We start from the raw sequence: 25,947 nt of genomic DNA on the forward strand, positions 1-25,947 counted from the left end.
TAGTCATGGTGTTTCTGAGTGACTTAGAGTGAAAGCAGAGGCTAGTCATTGACAACTACTTGATGAACAAAAGATAGACTTTTCACCAAGATAAAAAAGGCTTTAGTTCAACTCACAGTTTTAGGGGTTTTTTTTAATAAATGAATTCATTCATTCTCAAGCCCTAATATGCTTCTTTCCCATTCAAACATGGGACCAGTGATGGTTCCCAACTGGAAGTTTCTAATTAAAAGAATCACAGAAAAATTCTGAGTTTTGATAGATAGGAAGCCACAATCCAAATGTGAAAATACTGGAAACACAGACATTTACCATCTTCCAACATCTCGTTGGAAAGCCAGTGAGCAGAAATAAATGATGGCTAATCCTTGTTCAAAAGGATTTCCATTTTTATTTCTATTATGTCAATATTTAAAAAGAAAATTTGAAGAATGAACAACTCAATCTTTACTAAATTTGTGAAAAATTACATTATAAAGTATAATTGAGGACTTTTTGTCCCCTGTAGAATACTATAGACATTCAAGGTCGAAAAATGGAGTCTGGCGAAAGGAAATTCATTTTAATTCTTCAGATTAAATGGTGTCCACAGTAATGTTCAGTTCCACTGGCACGAGCAGTCTATAGGCTCTTGAATGACATACATGATTTCAGTGCCATTTCCTGAGCAGCGTAGTGGCACAGTGAGATTTCTTGTTCCAGTTTCTCGACAACATTTACAGAATCTTAAATGGCTATCGATATTGACATTGAAAATGGTTGCAGATGGGCATTTTCCATCACAAGAAGCCACGTTTATCTATGAGTAAAATAAGAACTGAAATTAGACATCTCAAATTTTGTGATAAAGGGATTACATTTCGCTCTTCTTTGTGATTAAACCCCATTTTTACATTTGAAAAAGACTTGTCTTAGAAATCATTGTATCTTCTAAACTTCATTGATTCCAAGTGTAGACACATATTAAATATTTTAAATGATACTTTTTTGTTTGTTTTATCTTGTGTTATTAATCTTGAGTAAAAAGATTGATACCAAAATTGAATCCTTAGTTTTCACTTTAAAAACACTTCAAAACAGTAAAGCTAAATTCATGTTCTTTTCATGTTCACTGCTGAAAAGTTAAATTCTTCTAAGCAAAAAGAAAGAAAATTTATCCTTCTCCTTGAAGATGAAAAACATATTGGTGTAAAAACTTTTCCCTGATTCAGCCTGCTTGTTAGTAAGGGCACACCAATATTACCTGTGTTACGATAACAAATACGTCCCAAAAGGAGACGCAGTAACAGACCAGCAAGGGCAGAAACTGGCTATGAAATTTTTTGTACTCTAGACTTCAGCAGAGCAAGCTTTCTCTCACTATCACATTATGTGAAGAGTCTTCTTAGCTGATTCTGTGGCAGAAAATAAATTTATACTTTTTCATTAAAACTTTCAATAAATACTTTTCATTAATACTTAATCAGGGTTGTTATGCTGAGAAGTCACGAAAGGCCATAATAGATCTAGCTCATTTTTTGATAGCTTTGAATCTGATTTCTTGTGCAACTGAAGTGTATTAAAGATGCTTTGATCTGTTCCCTTTCAAACAGCCTGTGAACAAATGAGACATATCCAAAGACATTAGACTAAAAGGTTACTCTTACAGCTTTCTTGAAATTTGACAGGGGAGGGAAAAAAGACCTAGTCCTAAGTACTAATAATTTCCACTGTCAATTTATTAAATGTAATAGTATTCAGCATTATCCAAAGTTAGACAGCATTAATTTTGCCAAAGAACATGTTTGTGTTTCTGCACCAGCCACAGTTGGTACCGCTATTTTATGGGCCATAATCAGGAGGTTTGCAGTGGGGGAGCTGGAGAGGAAAGGAAGTGAAGCCGAGGATATGAATAGAGGTTTTGAGGACATGAAAATCTGGATGTATGTCTGAGTGAAGAGTAAGAGAATCTGGATTCTGGGAAGGGTGGGAAGACATAAGGAAATGGGGAACAAGAAGATACTGGATAAAGAAGGCTGAGGTGCAATGGGAGTAGGTCTTTTTGGAAGGTGGGTAGAGGGAAAGATAAAGAATCTTCAACAGAAATTCATAAAAAGGAAGGCTTCATCTGTTGTGCCATTCATGGAATAACCTGGCCAACATTCTCATTTATCCTCTCTGAAACTTCTCTAGTTGTGCAGCAATGAGGAGAGACTATAACCATGCAGAACACCTCCAATAGTACTACACCACTGGTTCACAAGATAAACTAGAGTGAGTGTGTTCCCACTCCCTATCCTATCACCTAAGTGTCATAACTCTTAGTTAGCCTTTCTGTCTGCAGGATAGATGTTTACACAGAATTGGATGCAAGGTCAAGGTCCTTTTCAGCTAGCTTAAAAACCTATGAGACTTGAGTAAATATCTCTTCCTCTTTGCTTTAGTTAATACCACGTCTTTATTCTGGCATATTGTGGTCCCGTAACCTAGGTTGCTGAAGTAACTGTGAAGATATCCACAGTCTTCTTTGCCTCTTAACTAAAAATAGCTATAATTTCATCTACATATTTGTACTCCCTCATTACCAATCCTTCTTCTAAAACTAAATAGATACACCACAGACTCTTCTGCTATTAAACTTTGGACATGTAATTGTTGACTTTCTATCAGGATGGTAATTAACCTGCTCAGCTTTCGAACTGTGATGATATTTTGCCTCTTCCCTAATAACTGTTTAGATTCTTCAGCAGAATCTTACCAGAGGCCTTTTGGACGTATCAAGATATTGTATTAATTGCTTCTCCTTTAAGTGCTACATGAGAAGTACTTTTGCTGCTTCAACATGTTCTAGCTTTTGTTGATGGGGTTACACCAAAGCTGAGAAATAAGATGTCTTAAGCAGACATAAATAGTATCACGAATTTACAATATGGAGACACATGCTATGTGGAGGAGAAGAAGCCCAGAGAGTAAAGGTCATTAAAGAGGAATGCAGCAGTGTTTGCATCACGCCCTAAGTGGAAGCATTTCCTGGGATGTTACTTCATGGTGAAGAGTTCAATGCCTTTGTTAGTTACACGCAATTACTCTGTGTGCTTTTCATTTGAAGCCAGACATTTTTCCAGGTAGGAGGGCTCAGTCTTCCAGCCATAGGAACAGCTGATTTTGCTTCATTTATGAGTAGGATAACATTCCTAGGGTCAGAGGTCTGCTTTTGAGAAGACAGCACTTTTTGTTGTTTGTTGATAGCTATAACCCACTTCTTAATACTTGATTTGGTATGCCAGAGGCCCAGCATAAATCACAGGACTATGCTTACCGGGCTTTGACTTATACAGTCATTTTTTCTTATGGTTGTCCTGATGGTCATTTTCTGGCATATCCTTTCTTCCTTTTTGCCTGATAAAACATAAAAAGGACATACTGAATCAATACCCTTTCTGTACTGCTTTTCCTAGTAAAAAAGTTAAAATATTTAAATTATTGTCATAATTATACTTTGTTTTCATTAATGTACACACTGAAACTATTACTTCCACATTTAAACAATTTTTTAGGGGTAAAAAAAGAGTCATATATTAATAAGTACTTCCCATGCAGAATTATTGATTTATAGCTGGCACATATCAAGTGGCTCATTAAGCTACACAGATTTGATAAATATTAAAACCGTAATATGGTTTTAAATTGCACAGATGGCAAGGTAAATATAAGTGATTAGGTAAAAAAGATGTTCCAAGTAATTCTGATGAGTGCTAGAATTAATTCTGTGTTAACAAGAACATTGAATGTAAATGAAATTTTGATTCTGCATTTTAGAAAATTTTTAGAACTTAACATTTGAGAAGGTAAAGCTGTGAGTGTGGTTACAACCTGATGCTAACTTGAACGTTCAAAATTTGAGTAAAACTATCTAATTTCAGTATGGTTTTTAGAAAGATGTCCTCCAAGGAAGCTTTCAAAGAGAAAGATCTTTATATGTGCAAAATATAGTGCATATTTTACTACCAGAACAGAAGCAGGTAACACTGAATGAGCACACTGATTTAGATTAGGGAAATGCTGTGTTTTCTGGTATATTCTGGGAACTACTGATAAGAGAATTTTTCTTTTATTTAAAAAGTAAAGCTTCATGGTGTAAAGCCCTTTTTAACATAATAGAGATCATAATGTAATCCTGAAACAACTAAACATATCATATTTCATGTAGTGCTCCATATCAGACTGTTATTACTATCTATGTAACAGCAGTAATTCAGATATCCTATTTCACTACTTATCAAAATAATTTCCACAATCATTCTGGACATCCAGCATGTAAAATATTAAGCACTGCTCAGCAGAGTTTTTCCATCTTCAGCACTTGTCTTCTTGATTTGGTGTACACAAAAACAACTTTTCTGTTCCCCAGAAGTTTGTGAGCAACTTTATAAGAGAAATGAGCTCCAGGTAAGTAAGATATTCTGCAACCACAGCTAAAAAAGGCAACTAAAAAATTAGGGTGGCTGCAGGGTTCAGCTAGATTTTAATCTGTGTATTGTAGGATCAAACAAGGTTTTGTTACTGAACTAGCAGATCATTGTACAATCAAAGCTGTTGGCCTACAGCATCTTGGTTTTCCTTCCTTAGCAACACTTGAGAAAAAGAAGTTCTGTGATATTCCGATCAGAAGGCGCTCACCAGCATGAATATTTGTAGATAACACAATCTTTGTACTTCTACAAGGCATAGAGAGATAAATAACATTTCAGCGCATAAAGTGCTGATGTCTTATGAGAGCTTTGCCACTACACTTCTCTCTCTCCCACCTTCAACTGTCAAGCGGATCTGCATTCAGTATCAGGTGTGCTGATTTTGCTCACTCCTTACTTGAGTAAGAGGTTTCTGTGACCTACCTATCCTTAAAAGCAAATCATTACAATCATAATGGAACAGTTCTGTAACAGTCCATAATTTCTAGTGTAAAGAGTATATATTAATGTGTGACTGTAATTGTATGTTCCCCTCCCTCCTGCAACATTTTCATGACTTTGTAAAACATATCATTTGTGATAAAGAAGAAATACCACATTAATTCATATCTGCAAAGGTAAGACTGGGAAGTACCACACACTCTTGCTCTATTTTAAGGTAAAAAAACCAGTTTGGTCATTAAGTTCAGAGACCTGGGATCAGATTTAGAATCTTTTAGTAACAGTATTCAGGACAATGATATTATTTAAAGTAATGTTTCTTATTACAGCTACCCTGTACAGTAAGTTCATATATCAAAACCAATTTCAGAAATGAGAAGGAGGAAGAACCATCGTCAGGATACCCATAAATGGATGAACCTAATTCTGAGAGGTGCTGAGCAGTGAACCCTAACCAGGCTTTAGGAAAGCACTTGTTTGGGAGGCCAACATGGGATCAGCATCTCTCAGTATTAGGCCCATTATCATTAAGGGCATGGTAACATTTACTGGTGATGACAGCTATATGCACATATCAAGCACTGCTTGCACTATCATTAAAGAAAAGAAAATACGTTATTAAAAGCAATACCTGGTTCACAATTAATACTACCAGTAGGCACTACTGGACTAATGGCAAAGGGTAATAGACCCAATCCAGAACCTGGCAGAATCATGAGGAAGGTAAGTTTCTTATGAAATAAAAACATTTTTATATACATGACATTTAATTAATTCTTACACTGCCAACTGCAATTTTTCTTTTAGTAAAAGATGACAAGATTTCCTGTCAGTCTTCCAAATTTAGAAACTCTGCACCTGCTCCACGTCTTGCTAAAGATGGCCTTAACTTTATTACTCTCCTGGTTAACACAAAACTGGAATGATTTTTCCTTGTAAACCAAACTTTAGCAATGAGTCTGTCTATGGCAAGGTAAGAATTAAATATAGGCACTCATTTTGCATGCATTGAATCAAACTCTTTAAGCTTGTTCCCGTTAAAACCCCAAGGTGTTGCAAGCTCTATTTAAACATACTCTTTTTAACTGCTTCACCACAGGGCACATGCTTTTAGTTAAAAATAAACCAAAATAAACAAACAAACAAGAAAAGAGCATATAAACACATGAACTATATCTGGTTTTTTAGCAGCCACCTCAGCAAGTATTTCTGAAGTATAACAATGCCTTCCATGATCTCACAGAACACAGCCAAAATCAAAAATCTTCCTGGTCAACAGAAAACCAGTGGCCATTAATTCTTTAGACTAATTTTCTAAATAAAGCCAACCTGAATGGAGAGGAAGGGATGTTAGTTAAATATTTTTCAACATAGCTTACCTTATTAAAGAAAGAATACTGATTTGTAAGATTTTAGCACTATTTTAGTGTGTTAATGTTCTATTCTGTTGCATTAATATAGCTTTTATTTTCTATGTTCTAGATGCAATAGAGCAACAATACTTGCAATTGATTTTCAGTGCTTTGAATTACTTGGAAAGTTGATATTGATAGATCTATGTAGACTATTGTATAACTATAATTGATAAATATTTCCCCTTTTATCACCAAATTATTTACAATACTTCTGAATTTTATTTAATACTTGTGCAATATATGGTTTAAGTCTATGACTTCTTATTCAATACAATGAAGTAAACATTTGTCAAAAAAAATATCCAAAGACTAATTTGCTTATATGTTTTAACCCTCATGCTGACATTAAAAAAAGTCAAAAGAGAGGCAGAGGAAATTTTGTGGCATTCAACAGGTTCTTGTTCTACACAATTAAATTTACCCAACAGCATTTCATTTTTATGCATAAATAATTATATATCTTAATAAGAAAATCTTTCCTGGTTAAAACTGCAGAGAAAATCAGTTTGTTCTCAATTGGCTCTTAAAATTGCACAAATTATGACATCTTTTCATAAGCTTACATCACAATCCATCATATTTCACAGACTCAGAAATCAGGAATGACTTCCCAGATATTAAAAACTCAATTTTATATAAGGGTTGTTAACATCAGTAGTACTATAACTCTTCCCTATTTGAGATTTTAAAAAGCAAATTTAAAAATCCAGTATTTTGGCCCTAGAAAACATACACTAGTGATACCGAATGAATTGGTATGTTTGGAGATGTATTTCAAAATGTCACTGAATCATTGTTTTAAGAATCAATTTTATGGGAAAAAAATCCTTATCTTTTTTCATGGAAATCATATAGACAATATTTTAGAGTCAGCTTAGCAATAACGATGTTTTCATTATTTAATTGAGAACATGTTTCATCTTACACATGTTATATTTGGAGAGATTCAGTTATACTCCAGAACAACAGTGTTAAAAATCACCAAGTCAGCAGCCAAATGAAGCAAGACCTTTTAATAGGAGTAGTTAGGTAACTAGAACAATTTTATGTGATTTGTGAGGGAACCGCATGCTTTTTACTTCTTTATCTCCCAGCAACGAGGTTACAAAACAAGCCCTCCAAAACCAAAGCCAAACTAGCACATATTGCAGCCTTCATCACTTACAGGTCTTGCAGCAGCCATCATTATAGGTCTGCACAATGCCTCCATTCTAGAAAATAAAAGGAGAATATATCAAAAAAGACTGTGCCCAATGCAATCAAGAGAATTACACAGATATGTGTCAGCTGAAGGTTTGGTTCACAAATTCTTCATGGCCTTTGACATTGAAATTGAGCTCATTGCTTCTTAACTGATCTGATCTAGTCACCTTTGAACAAGCCACTTAGTTTGCATAAGCATCTTTTGGTATCACCCACTACCATCTATTTCCCTGCTGCTGAGATTTATTAGGGTAGTATAAAAAACAATCTCTGCAACTTTGCTGATGATGTAAAAGGATTTACACTGATCATATGGAGGAGAATACCTAATAAGTAGCTCTTTATAACATTAAATGTACGTATGTATACGTACATGCTTTTGAAGAGAACATTAACTGCAGAATTTCGTAACTATTGGTGTGTTCAATTCTTATTCTCAGTTATAATCTTTGTCATTGATTTCTGCTAACATTGCTTGTTAGCTAGAAATTAAAAATGTATAAAAGTGAAGAAAATGTCCTTTTGAAATTAAAAGAGAACATGAGAAGTAGAGAGACTGTCAGAATCTGTCAGAAGGGGTGCAAGCAAGAAACACATGGCCACAATTTTAGGGCATACTCAGAAAACTAATCATAAATAAAACTTTTATGATAACAAGAGACAAAAGAATTCTTAAGCTTTCATTTTTTGTCATGCAAACATGATTTTTTTCATCTCATTACAGAAAAAATACTAAATAAATTGTGAAAGCACTTCTTAAATGAGTGCTTAAACTTGGTTTCTTAAATCTGTATTCCTAAATTATCCTGAGCTGCCTGTCAGAAGAGCTTTCTCCTCAGCTACTGATTCAATTCTGCATTTAATATCTCTGAGAGACAGGTCAGACTGGTTCAGAAAGTTAATTTTAGGGCTTCATTCTTTAAAATCTTAACCATTAAGTAAACATCTTAATAGATGATGACAAAAGGGATCCAAGGAAAAATCTCAAGCATAAAGTCTAAGTAGAACAACATTCATTTTAGATAGAATACATTCTTCAGGACTGGAAGAAATCAGGATTTTTTTAAAGAAATGCAATGGATAAGTAGGACTTGTGCTAAACTTGTAGCAGGAAAGAAGTTTCTCCTCATGTGTAAGTGGAACTTCTGTGTTCCAGCTTGTGCCTGTTACCCCTTGTCCTGTCACTGAGTACAACAGAAAACAGACTCACTCCTTCTTCTTGACACCCACCCTTTAGGTACTTATAAACAGTGATAAGATCCCTTCTCAGTCTTCTCCAGGCTAAACAGCCTCAGGTCTCACAGCCTTTCCTCATAAGAAAGATGCTCCAGTACCCTGACCATCTTGGTAGCCCTCCACCGGACTCTCCAGAAGTTGCCTGTCCCTCTTGAGCTGGTGAGGCTAAAACTGGACATGGTACTCCAGATGAGGCCTCACCATGGCAGAGTAGAGGGGGAAGAGAACCTCCCTTGACCTCCTAGCCATACTCCAGGATGCCATTGGCCTTCTTGGCCACGAGGGCACATTGCTGGCTCTTGTTTAGTTTACTCTCCACAAAGCTGCTCTTTACGTGGTGGTATGTCAAGCATGATTTCAACTGCACAGTGGTTTAAAAGTGGTCATGGTTAAGACTGAAACCAAACTTTCATACTCCTCACAGATATTTTGTTAGTCAAAAACTAACTGGAACATAAAAAACAGGACTGTAAATTGCTTGCTTACATGTTTTTACTTACCACTTTTTTCAGTTCAAAGGAAGTGCGTGAGCCATGCGTGTGTTGTCAGGTGTAATGTAACTCCAGATCGGTTATTGTCACTTACCTCACTCAAAGTACAAACCTTTGTACACTCAGTGTCATTAAAAGGGGGGCAGACAACACTTGATCCCATTATGATAGCCCCTGCAACAGTCTTTGCACACTTGTAGTTGGTGCAGTTGGAGCTCCAGGTGCTTCCTTCCTGAGTATATAAAACAAAAACATTATCAGGAAAGACAAAACATTTTGGTTTTATCTTCAACCTCAAATGTCTGTAAAAGTGATGCCTTCTGGAGTGAAAAGTTTGTTGCAGACCACCCACAGGCAGGAAATAGAAAGACCATCCTATGACTACCACTGGCTGCTCCTTCCTGCATGGGTGTTCTAGTGTGGAAGGAAACGGCTCTGTACCAGAAAAAATGTCCAATCATTTCTTTTGCACTGAAAGCAATGGGAAGCATGAACCAAGTCATGGCCACATCTAAATTTCCCTCTATGTGGATGCTGCAACACACCATCAGGACCTTGAACCCCAGTGCTTCGGTTTGCACACTTCCTCCCTGTAGAACCTAGAATGAGAAGAGTGGCCTCAGGAAGACAGGGATATAGGCATCCTGATGTCAACTTAGGAGCTCCCAACGCATCTAAATCAAAGCACGTGACTTAGAGTCACAATTTGAACCCTACCATGCACTTGGAGCATATCCACTCTTGAGTAAATGATGGCATTCCCATATATTTGTAGAAAATATTACAACCAATAAAATGAAATGTTATTCACCTAGTGTGAAATGGTAGGTCTTTGAATAAGCACACTTTTTCTTATCATAGTCCCTAAGTGCAAAACCAACAGTAAGGAGGTGTGAAGCAAGACTCACAGCATGTGTTAACTAAGCAATGACTATCAGACTCCTGTTCATCATACTATTATAGTTAATTTCTCTCTGTGTCCAGAGGCACTTACCTCATACACAATTAGAGTTCCATTCTCAGTATGAAAAGAGCAGGACACGTTTTGACAGGTACCACAACAAGTATGGTGACTGGAGGAAGGAATATACATTTGATGCTGGAAAGAAAGGAAAACAAAAAAAACCCCACTCCATTTTAAAACCGAGTGTCTTGTAAACTTACACTGTATGAAAATTCAGTGATTTCCAACACTAAAGATATCAAGAGAAACCATATAGAAATGGAGATATTTACATGTGATGCTAGAAATTGCCTCTCAAAATAATCCTGGAGATGCAAGATACACATCAGCACTGTTAAGTTCTCAGGATCTTGCTGAGCAAACAAGACTAGCAAAAGTTTCTGCTTTGACTCTTTATTGTTCACAAGTTGTATCGTTCCTGTATTTTAAGAATACTCACAGCTTCGCACTGCTGGGAACAGTTCACCATTGTGAAATTCATGGCATTGTATCCTGTGTTATGATCTTTGTCTTGTAAACACTGTACAGTGTAACACAGGTCTTCATCCAAGTACTGAATAACTGACTGTCCAGGATTCAGTACTGTGACCTCTTGGAAGATGCATACATCATCCTTCTCTAATACCAAAAGAAATAGATGTTACCAGAGGGTGGAAAAAATTCACTGAGAAAATTAACAGAATCACTTGGAAGATGAAAGTAGGGCAAAGTCCTGTGCTCTGCAAAAGTTTTTTTAACTTTTAAAATTGATTGGTTTGTGGCTTTAATAACCAAACAAGGTGGGAAGGAGGTATAATTCAGCTTAAGAAAATGCTACAGAATGCAAAACTGCCTAAAATTGACAGTGTTCCTACTATGAAAGTAAAAAACCACATATGTTCTTGTTACTTTTAAAGAGTTTTAATGTTTAACATTGGGCTAAGTACACTATGTGAATTAGTTTGCACATCACAAAATGTAGCCTTTCTGTCAATTATAGTACTATGTCTACAATTACCTGTGGGACATTAATATGTCCAAGCTGTATTGTAAACCTGTGCTTTGCACCTGAAGGCATTTTACCCTGGGCTGCAGTCAGGGCTGCAGCAGACCTCAAGCATTCTCATGCACAGGGCAGCGTCAATCGAGGCTACACAGTATACTGAGGGAGAGAAGGAAGCAGAGATCTGATCTTAAGACTGTGTACCTACCCTTATTCTGGCTGGCCAGGTCTGTTGCCCTGGTGTGAGGTGTCTCGTTTGTGCTCAACTGTGGACTAGAAGCAGTCGTATTGCTCACGCTCAGCTGAGGTTCCCAACCTGCTTCCTATCTGCCTCTCACCAGAGAGTCCATCCCTGACTGAAAGCACGGGCAGTTTTACAACACCTCTACACCCCACCAGAACAGACACAAAATGGATGGGTTAGCAGATTAAGTGTTATATTCAGAAAAGATAGTGTAATTGTATAACTAAAATCAAGATGAAAGAGTGCTAACATTTGAGAAGATTGTTATGGTCCTATTTCTTTTTTTGCATGTCTTTTTTACTAAAAACTAGAACAAACCAGGTAAGAATATGAAAAAGTTACCACAAATGTAGTGAGAGCATCCACAAGCACTGGAAACACTACTATCTATTTTTTTAACTTCTCCCTGTGTATGAAAAGATAAAGGAGTTTTCAATGTCATGCACAGCTGGATGCAGTGCTCAACAGACAATTTTTCCTCTCAAAATGTAAAATATTACTTTCATCACTTCCACCTCTGCCCTTATAAAAGAGAAAAATTGCAATATACTCACAAAACAGTAACAAGTCAGAGTTATTAAGTGTATTTATCTCTTTAAACAGGAGCAAAGCACTTCATTTGCTCTAGGAATGCATATGAATAGCAGAGTTGATAAACAGCAATTTTTACTGAGATACACAGTTATTTCAATAATAAACACATTAGCAAAAGACTGGTTTCTATTCATTTTCTTCCAAGAGATAGATGAAAGCTATATAAATTTGCGGCTCCAGCCTTCTCATGGGAAGAGAAGTACGAGCTACAGGCATTTGATAGGGAAAATAAGCCTGTCACTATCATAATAATGAGAGCTTGAACATCGACTCATATTTATTTTCTAGATCACAATCCCTGTATATGAGGAGCAAAACATTTATGACTTCTCATACCAGCTAAATTCAACAATGTTAAATATTTTTGAACAAAAGCATAAATGATTAACAAAGCAAATCATTTTTCCAGATGATACATATGATGATAAAGGTCATTCCTCATTAATTATTAAAAGCAATTGAGAATTATTTACATGAAAAAACTTCCCAGCATATTGTTTTCAGTTAACATTGATCAGAATAATATAACAATTGCTTTTCTTCTTCTGACATCTTAAAAAACACAAAGCGAAATTTTCCCAAGAAGCATTTGGCAACACTGTGTAGACACTTGGTGGAATTACATGCTTGAGCTAGGGACTGGGAGGCAGTTCCAGCCTGCCCCTGTTCAGCATCATCCATGAATTGAAATGAGGCCTGGCAAGGGAAAAGTAAGAGGTCTGAACACCACGAATAACAATATGTAAAGGACAGTGCTTACCAATTTACAGGTCAGCAAAGTAGCATTTTCACAGCTACATTCTGAAAAGAGAACAACAGAACCATATTACTCAGTTAGCTAATCGTTAGCTTTTGTTAACAGCAGTGACTAAGGAATAAAGCAATAATTACCACAGTGCCATTCTGGACAACACTGTTCAGGTATTTTTTGCTTCACAAGAGTCATGTCATCTGTACAATTCATAGGAGGCTCAGAACAAAGATTTTCATCGCAAACTAAATCGAAGGAAAAGACACATATGAAAAATTACTTAAAGTTCCTTTGAATTTTCCAGCTTATATTTCTCTTGATAATCTATTTTTTATTGACATTTAAAATATTTTCATTGTGTCTCTGAGTTAAATTTGGGACAGCATAAAAGTTTTTCAAGAGTGCTGTTATTTGCCTTAGAATACGTTTAACTTTTCAGAAGAAAGTCATCCAGAAATTATTTAATATTTTTCCTACTTCAGAGTCACTCAACAACCAATACCAAAGAAAACTAAAATCACAGCTTTTGGTAAATGTGTTTGTTTTGTTGTTTTTTTTTTTTTTCTCTCTGTTGCAAATATATTGTAAAGCACATTTCTTAAGATAACAGCAAGCAACTGCCTTCCTGGGGTGACTAATAAGAAAATATCCACCTCTCTTACTGGAAGTGGCTTACTGAAGTTCTGAAAAAAGGCTACATGCTAACTGTCTACCTGCTATAATCTGACAAAAACAGTACCAGATGCCTTTGCAGAAATTTTCACTTGCGTGCAAGTGCTAGAAAAAAGAAAGGGCCAATATATGGAACCACCTGAAGCAAAAATTACTAGGCTCCAAATCTACTGAAAGACAATTTAATTAAATGAAATTACCCTGAGATTGCAATAGGGCAAGAGTTAAACTAAATTGAGCAGTTACACTTGTAGACATTACTATAGAACATACAGCACAATTTCCGTGTTTTATGAGGCTACCAAAGAGTACACTACACTGCAAATATTTTTATTCTAGTTGCTCATTGAATAGTAGTCAACACAGCAGTATTTGAAACCCTCAGTCTACTCCTTCCCCTAGAACTTAAAGGTCTAGTGAATGGTACAACAGGGGAAGCACATGGAAACTATTTTATTAGAGGTGTTTCGATATCAAAGAATCACAGAATTTTAAGGGTTGGAAGTGACCTCAAAAGATCATCTAGTCCAATCCCCCTGTCAGAGCAGGGCCACCAAGAGTAGGTCACACAGGAACTCGTTCTGGTGGGTTTTGAATGTCCCCAGAGGAGGAGACTTCACAACTCATCTGGGCAGCCTGTTCCAGTGCTCTCTCATCCTCATAGTGAAGTTTTTCCTTGTGTTTCTTTGGAATCTCTTATGTTCCAGCTTGTACTCATTGCCCCTTGTCCTATCATTGGATATCACTGAGAAGAGCCTGGCTCCATCCTCCTGACACATGCCCTTCACGGATATGTAAACATGAGTGAGGTCCACCCCTCAGTCTCCTCTTCTCCAAGCTGAAGAGCCCCAGCTCCCTCAGCCTTTTATCATAAGGGAGATGCTCCACTCCATCATCCTGATGGCTCTGCACTGAACTCTCTCCAGCAGCTCCCTGTCCTTCTTGAACTGTGAGGCCCAGAAATGGACACAATATTCTGGATCTGATCTCAAGAGAGCAGAGTAAAAAGGGAGGAGAACCCCTCTTGAACTACTGTCCACACCCCTTCTAATACACCCCAGGATGCCATTGGCCTTCTTGGCCAGGAGGGCACATTGGTGGCTCACGGTCATCCTGCTGTCCACCAAGATCCCCAGGTCCCTTTCCCATACACTGCTCTCTAAGAGTTCATTCCCCAACCTGTACTGGTACATGGGGTTATTCTTTCCCAGATGCAAGACTACACTTGCCTTTGTTGAATTTTATTAGATTTCTCCCTGCCCAACTCTCCAGCCTGTCCAAGTTTCGTTGTTTGGCAACACAGCCTTCTGGCGGGTCAGCCACTCCCCTCAGTTTAGTTCATCAGCAAACTTGCTGACAGTGCCTTCTGTTCCCTCATCAATGTCACGTCAGTCTTCGAAAAGGGCAAGAAGGACAACCCAGGAAACTACAGGCCAGTCAGCCTTACCTCCATCCCTGGAAAGGTGATGGAACAACTCATCCTGAATGTTATCACTGATATGAATGATAAGATGGTTATCAGAGGAAGTCAACATGGCTTCACCAAGGGAAAATCCTGTTTGACCAACCTGATATCCTTCTATGAGTGCATAACTGGCTGGCTAGATGAGGGGAGAGCAGCGGATGTCATCTACCTTGACTTCAGCAAGGCTTTTGACACTGTCTACCATAACATCCTCATCAGGCAGTGTGGCTTGGATGAGTCGACAGTGAGGTGGATCAAGAGCTGGCTGAATGACTAGAGGGACAGGGAAGTGCTGAAGAGAGTTCAGCACAGGGCCACCAAGATGATCAGGGGAATGGAACATCTTTCATATGAGGAAAGGCTGCGGGAACTGGGGCTGTTTAGTCTGGAGGAGAGGAGACTGAGGGGAGATCTTATTAACATTTATAAATATCTAAATGGTGGGTGTCAGGAGGTTGGGACATCCCTTTTTTCTATAGTAGCTAGCAACAGGACAAGGGGTAATGGGATGAATCTGGAACACAAAAAGTTCCACTTAAATATAAGAAAAAACTATTTCACTGTGAGGGTGAGGGAGCAGTGGCACAGGCTGCCCAGAGGGGTTGTGGAGTCTCCTTCCTTGGAGGTCTTCAAGACCCGCCTGGACATGTTCCTATGCGACCTGATCTAGGTGAACCTGCTTCTGCAGGGGGGTTGGACTAGATGATCTCTAAACGTCCCTTCCAACCCCTTCCATTCTATGATTCTATGATTCTGTATGCCTGGAGATAGCACCTAGGATAAGTTGTTCCACATTCAATTTAATTCAATATACAAATATACATATTACTTGTATAATTATACTCAGAAGATGGGATTCAGTTCCACATTGATATACCTCTATTTAGATTACCCTGAAAATAGCTATATGCTGCCTGGTGAACTAAATAACCTCTCCAGACTCCTTTGGCTGGGTTGATCAAACCAGCACTGAATATATCAAGATCTCTTATTCTCTATCTGAATTTAAAATATCTACACACACACAGTCTGTAATTTTTACTAAACTTGGTAGTGCATTGTTCTGACAACATTACACTTACCGCAGTAGTAATGAGGACAACAGTATTGTAAGGTATTAAGGTCTACAGTGAGAATTTCTCCTTCATTACACAAAGGAACTGGCTCAATACAGGATTCACAAACTAAATTAAAAGAAATCAGATAGTTACAAACTTTTAAATACTAAAACCTTAACACACATGAATTCTATTGAAATAACTAGATACAAGTCATATTATGTTCGTTACTTGGATAATAGAACTTTTATGGATTGATATTCAAGTATAAAAAGAGTTGGAAATATAAAAATCATGTTGGAAATAAAAGATCTCCAGACCCAAGAATAATTCATGCTACAGGCAGCCTGACCTGTGTGAAGTCTCATTGACCTCTCCAAGAATTCCTGGCTTAAATTACTAGGCTTAGAATTATTGACAGGTTTTGTAAATACTTAACTATTCCTTAGTTATCCATAAATTAGAGGCTTCTTACCACAGAGATAAGAGAAACAGCAGGGATCTTCTTGTTTTGCTTCAACAATAAATTGATCTTCTCTGCAGTCTGGCTGGGAAGTATTGGAACAAACTGAAGGATCACATTCTGTAGGATGTAAAATAATCAGTATTTTAAAAAGAATCACAGACACAATACCAAAAAGTTAAAGAAAAGATAGTCTTCATATACTTTGTGAAACAAAATACCCCAAATTGACTCTAAGTGAAAAATGACACAAAACACACAAAAAAAATTGGAGAGTGTGAAAAAAGATCATCATTGGCTGGTGCCAATCAAAACAACTTCTTAACAATCAAAACAACTTGTAAGGCAAATGTTCTTACAACAGGTAATACAAGTATGGAAAATATCCCAGTAACTGGTTTTGTATTTCCCTTACCACAACGGTACTGTGGACAGCAGGACAGGGTTTGGTAGCCTACCACTAATTTTTCATTGGGGTTGCATGTTGGAATAATGGTGTCACACAATGACATGTTACATTCTGTGGGATAAAAAAACAATCATTTTTTACATATTTGAACAGATAGAAGTGCAAATCCTATAACTCAATATATTTATACCATCCAGTCAAGAAATCCACAAGCTTAGAGCAGCACAAGTCAGCTTAAAGTGCACTCCACACCATCACGTAGACCTCTGAGCTCACCCCAAGGCTGGCATAGCTCCATTCATGCAGCACTACGCAAGCACGGTTATATCCCTCTTAAAGCAAATATTTACTTGCTCTTCTTCCTACATATGAAGCCAAAATGTCCCAATGAAAATATTCCCTTAATTTCCTTGTTGGTTACGGGTATCTAACTAATGAGCAAAAACATCATATCAGCTGGACCATTTATTCTCGTCTTCCTTGAAGGTGTTAAGAAGAAAAAAGTATCTTTTGCTTAATGTTTTAGAAGCAATAAGCTTATTCCTTTTTCTAACAACCATGGCTAGGCAGAATCCCAGTATTCAGTCATCAGCTCACACAGTACTAATTCTGGGAAACAGCAGTAGGTCAGTGGATACTGCTCTTGACACCAAAGCACTAATAAGAAAAGTGGACAGGCTCTGATGACTGCCACAATTATCAAGGTACTTCAAGTATGTTTTCAACTTCTTTTGTAATTCCACTCAAGAGCTTAAAAATTAATTTCTAATAGAAGCCTTGGACTTTGGTTTCACTAATGGACTTTGAAGAACAAAGAAAATTTCAGTGAGTCAGTTCTTACAAAGAAATGAAGTCTCTTTTGCTGGCCCAACCTGCCACAAGTATCTAAAAATCACTTCTAAAAACGTTACCTTGAACTCTGTCTAAAGAGTGCCATCTGCCGGTGAATATCAAGCACTTACCTTATACTTCTGTTAATGAAAACAAACGTGATACATACCACAAACTTTCTTTGGACAGCAAGCTCCCTCTTCGATGACGTGGATGGTAACTTCCCCTTCTCTTTCACAGACTGGTGGTGGATCCTCGTTACATTCAGGTTCTACAGCAACAATGCTTCCATTCTTCAAACAGTTGTACATGCAACAGCCTCGTATAGACCCATTCCAGACCTCCCCAGCAGAGCGGGGCTGTCCTTTGTTATCCGTACATGCTGAGAGAAAAAACCCAACACATTAGATCCCTTCAACAAGTAAAGCCTGCAGATTTCCTGCAAGCAACTATAAACTGCATAAAATTATTGCACAAAATAAGAGAGCATTATGATCAAGGAAACTAAGAAAAGGTGATGAACTTAAAAACCTCACATGAGCAAATGCTTTGCAATGGGTGAAAAGAAATACTGAGTGCAAGGGCAAGAACCTTCCCATGTTATTTCTTCTTGAGTACTCCAGGAAAGAAGGCCTGCAAGCTGGAGAATGACCATCATTCTTCCCCAACAGCAATGAGTCTTGAATCGAAGTAAGCTGAAAGCACAAACTGCTGTAGCTTGAGATAAAGAGTGACAGGCTCTGTTGAAGGGAGCTGTACCAGATATACACTTATTGAGGACTGACACAGGACTTACACTGAGTTGTGGTTAACATTAACATATCTGCAAAGCCACTCTGTCCTGCTGTACTTACTACATTTTTCTTCCGGTATACAGAGGTCAGAGTCTGTTCTATGCAGAATAGTGCCATTTTTACATACACAGTCTTCCCTTAAACAAGAACAGGGAAAATCTTCATAGAACCATTTATTCAAGCATGTCTTGGCTTCACAGGGCTGCACGCAAGGCTGGTATTCCTTGCCCTCAGGACAATTCAATGCTGCAAGTCATAAAAAGAGGACATTGAGTGCTCCTGTCATTCTTTCAGCATTTCATTGAACAAATAGATTGTAAGAACAAGTGAGCATATCATCAAGAAGCATGCATTAGTATTTTTCACAGAACTTTTGATAAGTAACCCATTTAATCAAGACTAAAACTGATTCATGACACTGACTAAAACAATGTCTTAAGAATTTGTACCTTGATTTACTATTGCTGTGATACAATGAGATGGTACTTACAGTAACAATAGAAAGAAATACATTTTTAACTCATCACTAAACACTGCAGCAGTATAAAGACACATTGGGGTAAAGGACGTGGCTATGCTTACAACAGTAATCAGGTGTCCTCCATTTAATGCAGACGTTGTGCTTGTTACATAAAGTCACATATGCAGAAAGTGCATCACACTCATAATTCCAAAAATAAGTACTATTGAGCCACATCTTCTCACAAAACTCCTGTGGTGATACCTAGGAACATATTATAATTGAGAATTAAGAAGTAGAAGAGCTTTCTCTAATTAAAATAAACCATTAATTGCCAGGAATAATAGGGTGCAAGGGAAAAAAAATCACAAGCTGGGTCTAAAGTAAAAATAGCATTTTTCTCCAGAACACTCATTCGGCAAAACTAAAACTGTCATGATTTTTCATGCTTATTAGTAGGCATAGAGTACAGTTCTAATGAAATTTTTACACTACTTCCAAGAACTTTTGCAGCATAGTCCTGTCAGGTAAAAGTCAACTAGCCTTAGCTAAACATTGATGCTACACCCTCCATAAATTTCTGCTGTAATTGAATTATTCCTGAGTGCTCTATTTATGCCTTTATAGGACCTGATAGCCTGTGTTAATGGATCTAAATGCAGGTGGTTCAACTTATCTTATTTCTGTTGGCTTTAACTGCATAAGCTTATAACAAGATGGAAAAAGTCAGATTTGTTTTTTTGTTTTAAATATCTTTTACCCTTCCTTTCAGAAGAACCCTCTCCATTCTTTCTACCTGAGAAAAGTGAAAAGAGGTCTTGGGAGTTTGAAGGAAGAGGCTCAGCTACCTGCAGTACGTTTAACAGCATTTGTCTGTGATGAAAACCAAAAGTTAGAACAGCAAGAAGTGAATCAAGAATCTGGACACATCTATTTCCAAGAAAGAAAGGAACACTTCAGTAATTAATCCTCTTAACTTTGAATTAAATGGGAAAAGTAAGTCAGACCTCAGGGACTTGGATTTTCCTCATTTCCCATCTGGGAAGCAGCTGTGCTGCACTACCCACCTCTAGTGGTAGCCTGCATGCTACAGCTATATCCTCTTAGAAATTACAGTGTCCAGAAACAAGTTACAATGATTTCTGTAAAAAATGCTATGAAATTGTCAAGGTGATAGTGACTACATCAACATTTATCTAACAGAAAATATCTTTCAGACTGCAAGAGTAGCTGTTGTATCCAGCAGAAGCATGAGGCTTTCCATTCTACTGACACGTCAAGAATTTATTAGAAATAACTCCATTGGAATGTGTTTGTATTGAGATGATGTGGTGTCTGTCCTTTGAGCCTTGCCTACTAAATAATATAAGAAACAGTGTAATAGCTCAGGGATCCATATAGATGTGTGTTTACAATGGACAACATGACAAAAAAAGTCAACATAACAAAGGTATTAACTCCATCCATCCAGTTGTCAGCTCAAGAAAATAAGCAAAACATTAAAAAATTAGCAAATCTCTCTCACTCTTTTCTTAGCTATACATCTTTTTCTTCATTTTTACCTGGAATTTCTCTGATCTTTGTACTCACTTTCTTGTGACAAGGGATGAAATTGCTTCTGTTTAACAGTTCCATACAGTATGTGCAGTTATCTTCAGTACAGTTTCTCACTGGCCTCCTGGTTGTTACATCAAGTGATTTTTCAATTTCCCAACTCTTAATGAACACTTCAATTTCCTCCATCTTTTTAATTATGGTCCTGTTTTGCATTTTCAGGTCATCAGTAGGGTCTCCATTACACACCCCTGGAGAGAGAACATCACATAGAAAGCACAAAAGCCCCCATACCATATTACTTCCTTTGGGAAAGTACTCTTGATAAGGTAAAACTAACATTGCATCAGGCTCACCTGTGAGACTCAGTCATCTGAATTTAGAAATGAAAACAGCTGCATGTCCACAATAGTTTCAACTTCCTACTTGTAATTTTAATAGTCAGCAAAATGGCATAGCAAAACAAGCAGATCACACAAAGCAAGTAGCATATTTTTCCCAATAATGAATTAACTTTCGAGAAAAACTGATGCTAAAAATGTGATATTGAGTGCAACAAATTCACTGACATGGCACTAGATTCTGATTGCACTCTACTGAATAGCAATCAGCTGCATGGGAATAAATGTAGACAGCTTTCAAATTAACTGCACATTACTGATGATTTGACATTGTATTGAACATTCCAAATGCAAGAAGTAATGAAAGGAACTTTTTGATTAATAAACTGCTTTCTCTAGAGAAAATATTTTTCTTACTCAATTTATTAATACAAAGCTACTGAAAAAAACATCCACCCAAAGCTCTGACATTCATTGGCTACTTGAATTTGTTATTTTATGTATTAATAGATGAAAACACATACTTCCTATAAGCACATAACAAGTCAGTAATGCCAAAATTTTAATCTTCATAATAGTATTTTACATCTCAGGGACTAATCAGTAGAAGTTCCTACTTTTTTTTCACTTTCCTTCTGCATTGCTCACCACACCCTAAGCCCTTGCCTTCATATTTGCAGCCATGCATCTTGGTACTCTGCAGGAGCCCTTATTAGAACCTGAGTGACAGGTTCTCTCATGTTCTCTCAGCATGGTGTAACACAGAAGGTGGTATTTGCATGACATGAAGCATTTGTCAGTAGTGCTGCTTTCTGCTATTCTTAATACCTGCTTCTTGCTGCTGTCCTAATGCCGTCCCACAAACTGTGCTGGTGTTCTACAAAACTGCAGAATCAACACAACTTTAAAAACAAGGCCAATTTACCCTGTAGATCTATGTGGGGTTTTTTTTCAGTATGAGAGGCAGAGAATAGAAGAATCCCAGACAGGAACAGCAAAGATAAGGAAAGAGTCACTAAAGACTTCAGACTTCACTGCAAAATATCAGGTAGAGTAACTTTACAGCTGGATTTTTCTGCAGTCTTCCTCTTTCTGTTTTTAATGGTACAAAGAGTAACTGTTCTATAATACTTTCTACATTTTACCTCATCTCATCCCAATCTTTTTCAGTGTGTGTAAAGAAGATGGCATGGGGAAAGATGCAGTACATGTCAGGTTCACCATTCTCCATCTTTTCCTGGACCTAGGAGAACTTTCCTTTTGTTCAAGCAGAATATGGCCACTTATTTTTAACACTTTGTTTGTTTGTATGTATATTTAAGCCATATCTGAAATGTTTTGTTCAATTTTAAAAATAAAATCAGTTTCAAATATTTTAAAAGTTAATTTTCCTGTTCAATATGGGGTAGGTTCTGAAAAATTACAATGCACCAGAGCATGAACATTTATGATAGAATTAAAGTAACACTAAAATACCTGCTTGCACTTTTCCATATAATTCATAATGGCAGAACTATAAAAAGTTTGTCAGGGAAGCCTGATATGTGCTAAATTTACTATTGTAATTTAAGTATGAGTTTTGGACCCTAGATCCAACTTTAAGAGGTCTGAATTTGGATTCACTGTCATCAAGTAACTTAGACCTTTCCCATGATACACCTTTTATCACTATTTTCACTGTGCTAACCTGCCACCACTAACACCTGACAGTTATTCTTTTCTTTCTGTCACTACCTGGATCACTTCAGCAGATGCTTCTACATTGAAAATTTTCCACTGTTCTTTACTTGACTTCAACAATATTCTCAAACACAGGCAGAGATGAGTACATTTTTAGAAGATATTTGGATGCAACACACCAATTATTACTTCTTCTGCCAATTACTTTGAAACAACATTATTGATTCATTATTAATTAATAGAATTTCATAAGCCCATCTCCTGTAGTATTGTCATTGTAGGTAATGGGGGTCAAAAGGAGAGCTTTAGGGACAGCAGGTCACAGAAACAAAAAGGAGATGTAAACTTTAAATTAGAAATTATCAAATAAGAAAAAACTTGTCATCATAGCCTCACCACAAAGTCCTTCTGTCTTCATTGATGTGTTAGAGTGTAATCCATACTGTATATCTATGATGCCTGTGATGTGAGCCCACTTGATGCTAATACCAGCTGGGGTACTAATGACATACATTGCACCAGTATCCTGAATACTCAGTCCTTCTTTTGAAAATGGTAATGATTGAGTTACAGAATCCACTACTACCTAAAACAAACCAAATACATTTTAGGGACAAAAACAGATTGCAAGGATGTATTGTTTATGTCTTTACATTTTACAGCAAAAGATTTTTTTTTTCTATCAAAGGTATTTTTCACAGCCTCTGCCACATACAGTAACAGTCTCAGTGCTTACATCACAAAGCTTCCCACCAGTGCAGCGTCATTTCCTAAAACTTTAAATGAAGTAGGCATGAGAAAAATAACACAGAAATCTTTTCTAATTAAGGAAGCAATAAATCTAATTTCTCACATATCATATGATAAAATAAAACACACACAAAAAACCTCTTCATCCAGATTATTCAAAGTTATGTATTTTCACCTGACTAGTAGGAAAGGCAGCTTAAATATTGATCACATGTTGGAACATTTCTGTTCAGTTCTAGGTTTTCTGGAAATATAATCTCAAGTATAGATGCTTTTGTAGTCTTTAAAATCTCAAAAGAAGTTTGAAGTGTCATTTTGGATAAATGTTATACAAGTGAAGCATGGTATTTTCATTTTTGCTTTGAGCATACCATGAATTACTGAGAACCTGAACTGCAAAAGTAATCGTAATCCTCTAGTACATTCATTATAAATCTGATCTGTTGAATTCTACAACAGAATAGCTTTCCAGATATCTTTTAAGTGTTCACACATTATATACTGATGATATATACTTACTTTTCTCGCCAAACGATTGATAAGTAATTTAGATGTGCGTGTTGTTACATTTAATTTCTTAAAGCAAAGCCCTGAAGTGCTTGCAGGGGGAACCTAGAAAGACAAGTGACAAGCAAGTTTTGTTACTATCATTTTTCTGATTTTGTACCAGCACTGCACGGATATTTTTTTCACTGTGAGTAATATTAATGTATTTTTAATTTAGTAAAAGAAAAAAGTACTCACCAGTTTTCTTATTGAATTTGCACTCTGTAAAACATGAAAAATAGATTAGAAATGCAACAGCAAGAAGAAGCGTTTTGATTTGGAAAAAAAAAACAGTTGACTTATATGTGTTTGAAATTCTTCAACAATCAGCTTTGCAATTAAACTAATTCAATATATTCCTTAGAAAAAATAAAAATACACATGTGATAGCTAATACAGTGAACCTTTCTATGAACTCATTTTGGAAACTTTACTTTTTAAAGATTTAAATCAAACGGGATTATGTGGAAAATAATACACAAACAAATTTGGCTGAATGACAGAGCCCAGAGGGTGGTGATCAGTGGCATGGAATCAAGTTGGAGGCCTGTGGCCAGTGGAGTTCCACAGGGACTGATTCTGGGGCCAGTCTTGTTCAACATCTTCATCAACAACCCTGATGAGGGGACAGAGTGTACCCTCAGCAAGTTCACTGATGACACCAAACTGGGAGGACTGACTGATTCCCCAGAAGGTTGTGCTGCCATTCAGCAGGATCTCAACTGGCTTGAGAACTGGGCAGAGAGGAACCTCATGAGGTTCAACAAGGACAAGTGCAGAGTCCTGCATCTGGGAAGGAACAACCCCATGCACCAGTACAGGCTGGGGGTCGAACTGCTGCTCTGCAGAGGGAGACCTGGGAGTCCTGATTGATAATAAGCTAAATATGAGCCAGCAATGTGCCCTCGTGGACAAGAAAGCCAATGGCATCCTGGGATGCATCAAAAAGAGTGTGGCCAGCAGGTTAAGGGAGGTTCTTCTCCCCCTCTACTCTGCTCTGGTGAGGCCTCATCTGGAGTCCTGTGTCCAGTTCTGGGCTCCTCATCTCAAGAGGGACAGGGGAGTGCTGAAGAGAGTTCAGCACAGGGCCACCAAGATGATCAGGGGAATGGAACATCTTTCATATGAGGAAAGGCTGTGGGAACTGGGGCTGTTTAGTCTAAAGAAGAGGAGACTGAGGGGAGATCTTAACATTTATAAATATCTAAATGGTGGGTGTCAGGAGGTTGGGACATCCCTTTTTTCTATAGTAGCTAGCAACAGGACAAGGGGTAATGGGATGAAGCTGGAACACAAAAAGTTCCGCTTAAATATAAGAAAAAACTATTTCACTGTGAGGGTGATGGAGCAGTGGAACAGGCTGCCCAGAGGGGTTGTGGAGTCTCCTTCCTTGGAGGTCTTCAAGACCCGCCTGGACATGTTCCTATGCGACCTGATCTAGGTGAACCTGCTTCTGCAGGGGGGTTGGACTAGATGGTCTCTAAAAGTCCCTTCCAACCCCTACCATTCTATGAAAAGATAACACAATTACTTGGACAAGTCAAATTAAAAATACATAGAAATACAACGGTCATGCTAATACAATCTGATGCTCTAACACTGATAAAACTGCTATTTTACCAAGGCATTTTTCTGCAAAAGATTCCAGCTCGTATATATCACACCGCAAATGGCTTTTAAATAAACAGCCTTAACATAGAGAGCAACTCAATACCAGCATCGTGAGATTCAGCGTATGCCACAAAGCCCTTTCAAAGATATTTCTTAAAGAACTACAGCTAAGGACTTTTAAAGCTCATCTGCCTATGTGAGCTGCCTTCACAGCTTTACACTGCAACTAAAAAACCGTAAGGAGAACAATTTAAAAGAAAACCTCCAAAACAGTGTAAAACTTGGGACTTAAAAATCAAGTGTTGGTGTCCAATGAGAGTAGGTAAGAGACCAAAAAAGGATGGGAAGGAAGGAAAGAAGTTTGATTAATTTACTCATCAGAACTTGATTTTCCACAAATAAAAGATGGAAACAGAAGCTAGTTATTCAAGGGCTACATAATAGGACTATAGACAATGCAAAGGAAATGTATATGGAGACTGTAAGGATGAGACTGTCCTGAACTAAACTAGCAGTCTAAAAAGAAAATGTCTGGATCCCC

The 25,947-nt window shown here is 37.3% G+C and overlaps 1 protein-coding gene across 1 annotated transcript in view; it reads right to left on the minus strand.

The window, feature by feature from the left end:
• Positions 1-598: 598 nt before the first annotated feature.
• OTOGL (otogelin like) overlaps positions 599-25,947 on the minus strand; it is a 97,197-nt gene continuing 71,848 nt past the window's right edge. The window contains exons 40-58 of the mRNA XM_062016903.1: positions 23,994-24,017; positions 23,769-23,861; positions 22,896-23,085; positions 20,515-20,729; positions 19,047-19,188; positions 18,525-18,710; positions 17,840-18,052; positions 16,846-16,950; positions 16,443-16,550; positions 15,992-16,093; positions 12,913-13,017; positions 12,782-12,822; positions 11,770-11,833; positions 10,641-10,819; positions 10,232-10,336; positions 9,350-9,469; positions 7,473-7,518; positions 3,299-3,378; positions 599-799 (exon numbers count right to left, since the gene is read on the minus strand). Of these exons, the coding sequence (XP_061872887.1) occupies positions 599-799; positions 3,299-3,378; positions 7,473-7,518; positions 9,350-9,469; positions 10,232-10,336; positions 10,641-10,819; positions 11,770-11,833; positions 12,782-12,822; positions 12,913-13,017; positions 15,992-16,093; positions 16,443-16,550; positions 16,846-16,950; positions 17,840-18,052; positions 18,525-18,710; positions 19,047-19,188; positions 20,515-20,729; positions 22,896-23,085; positions 23,769-23,861; positions 23,994-24,017 (2,319 nt within the window). The remainder of the gene's footprint in view (positions 800-3,298; positions 3,379-7,472; positions 7,519-9,349; positions 9,470-10,231; positions 10,337-10,640; positions 10,820-11,769; positions 11,834-12,781; positions 12,823-12,912; positions 13,018-15,991; positions 16,094-16,442; positions 16,551-16,845; positions 16,951-17,839; positions 18,053-18,524; positions 18,711-19,046; positions 19,189-20,514; positions 20,730-22,895; positions 23,086-23,768; positions 23,862-23,993; positions 24,018-25,947) is intronic.

Source organism: Colius striatus, chromosome 1 (assembly GCF_028858725.1).
Source record: "Colius striatus isolate bColStr4 chromosome 1, bColStr4.1.hap1, whole genome shotgun sequence".
In the NCBI taxonomy this organism is placed as follows: domain Eukaryota; kingdom Metazoa; phylum Chordata; class Aves; order Coliiformes; family Coliidae; genus Colius; species Colius striatus.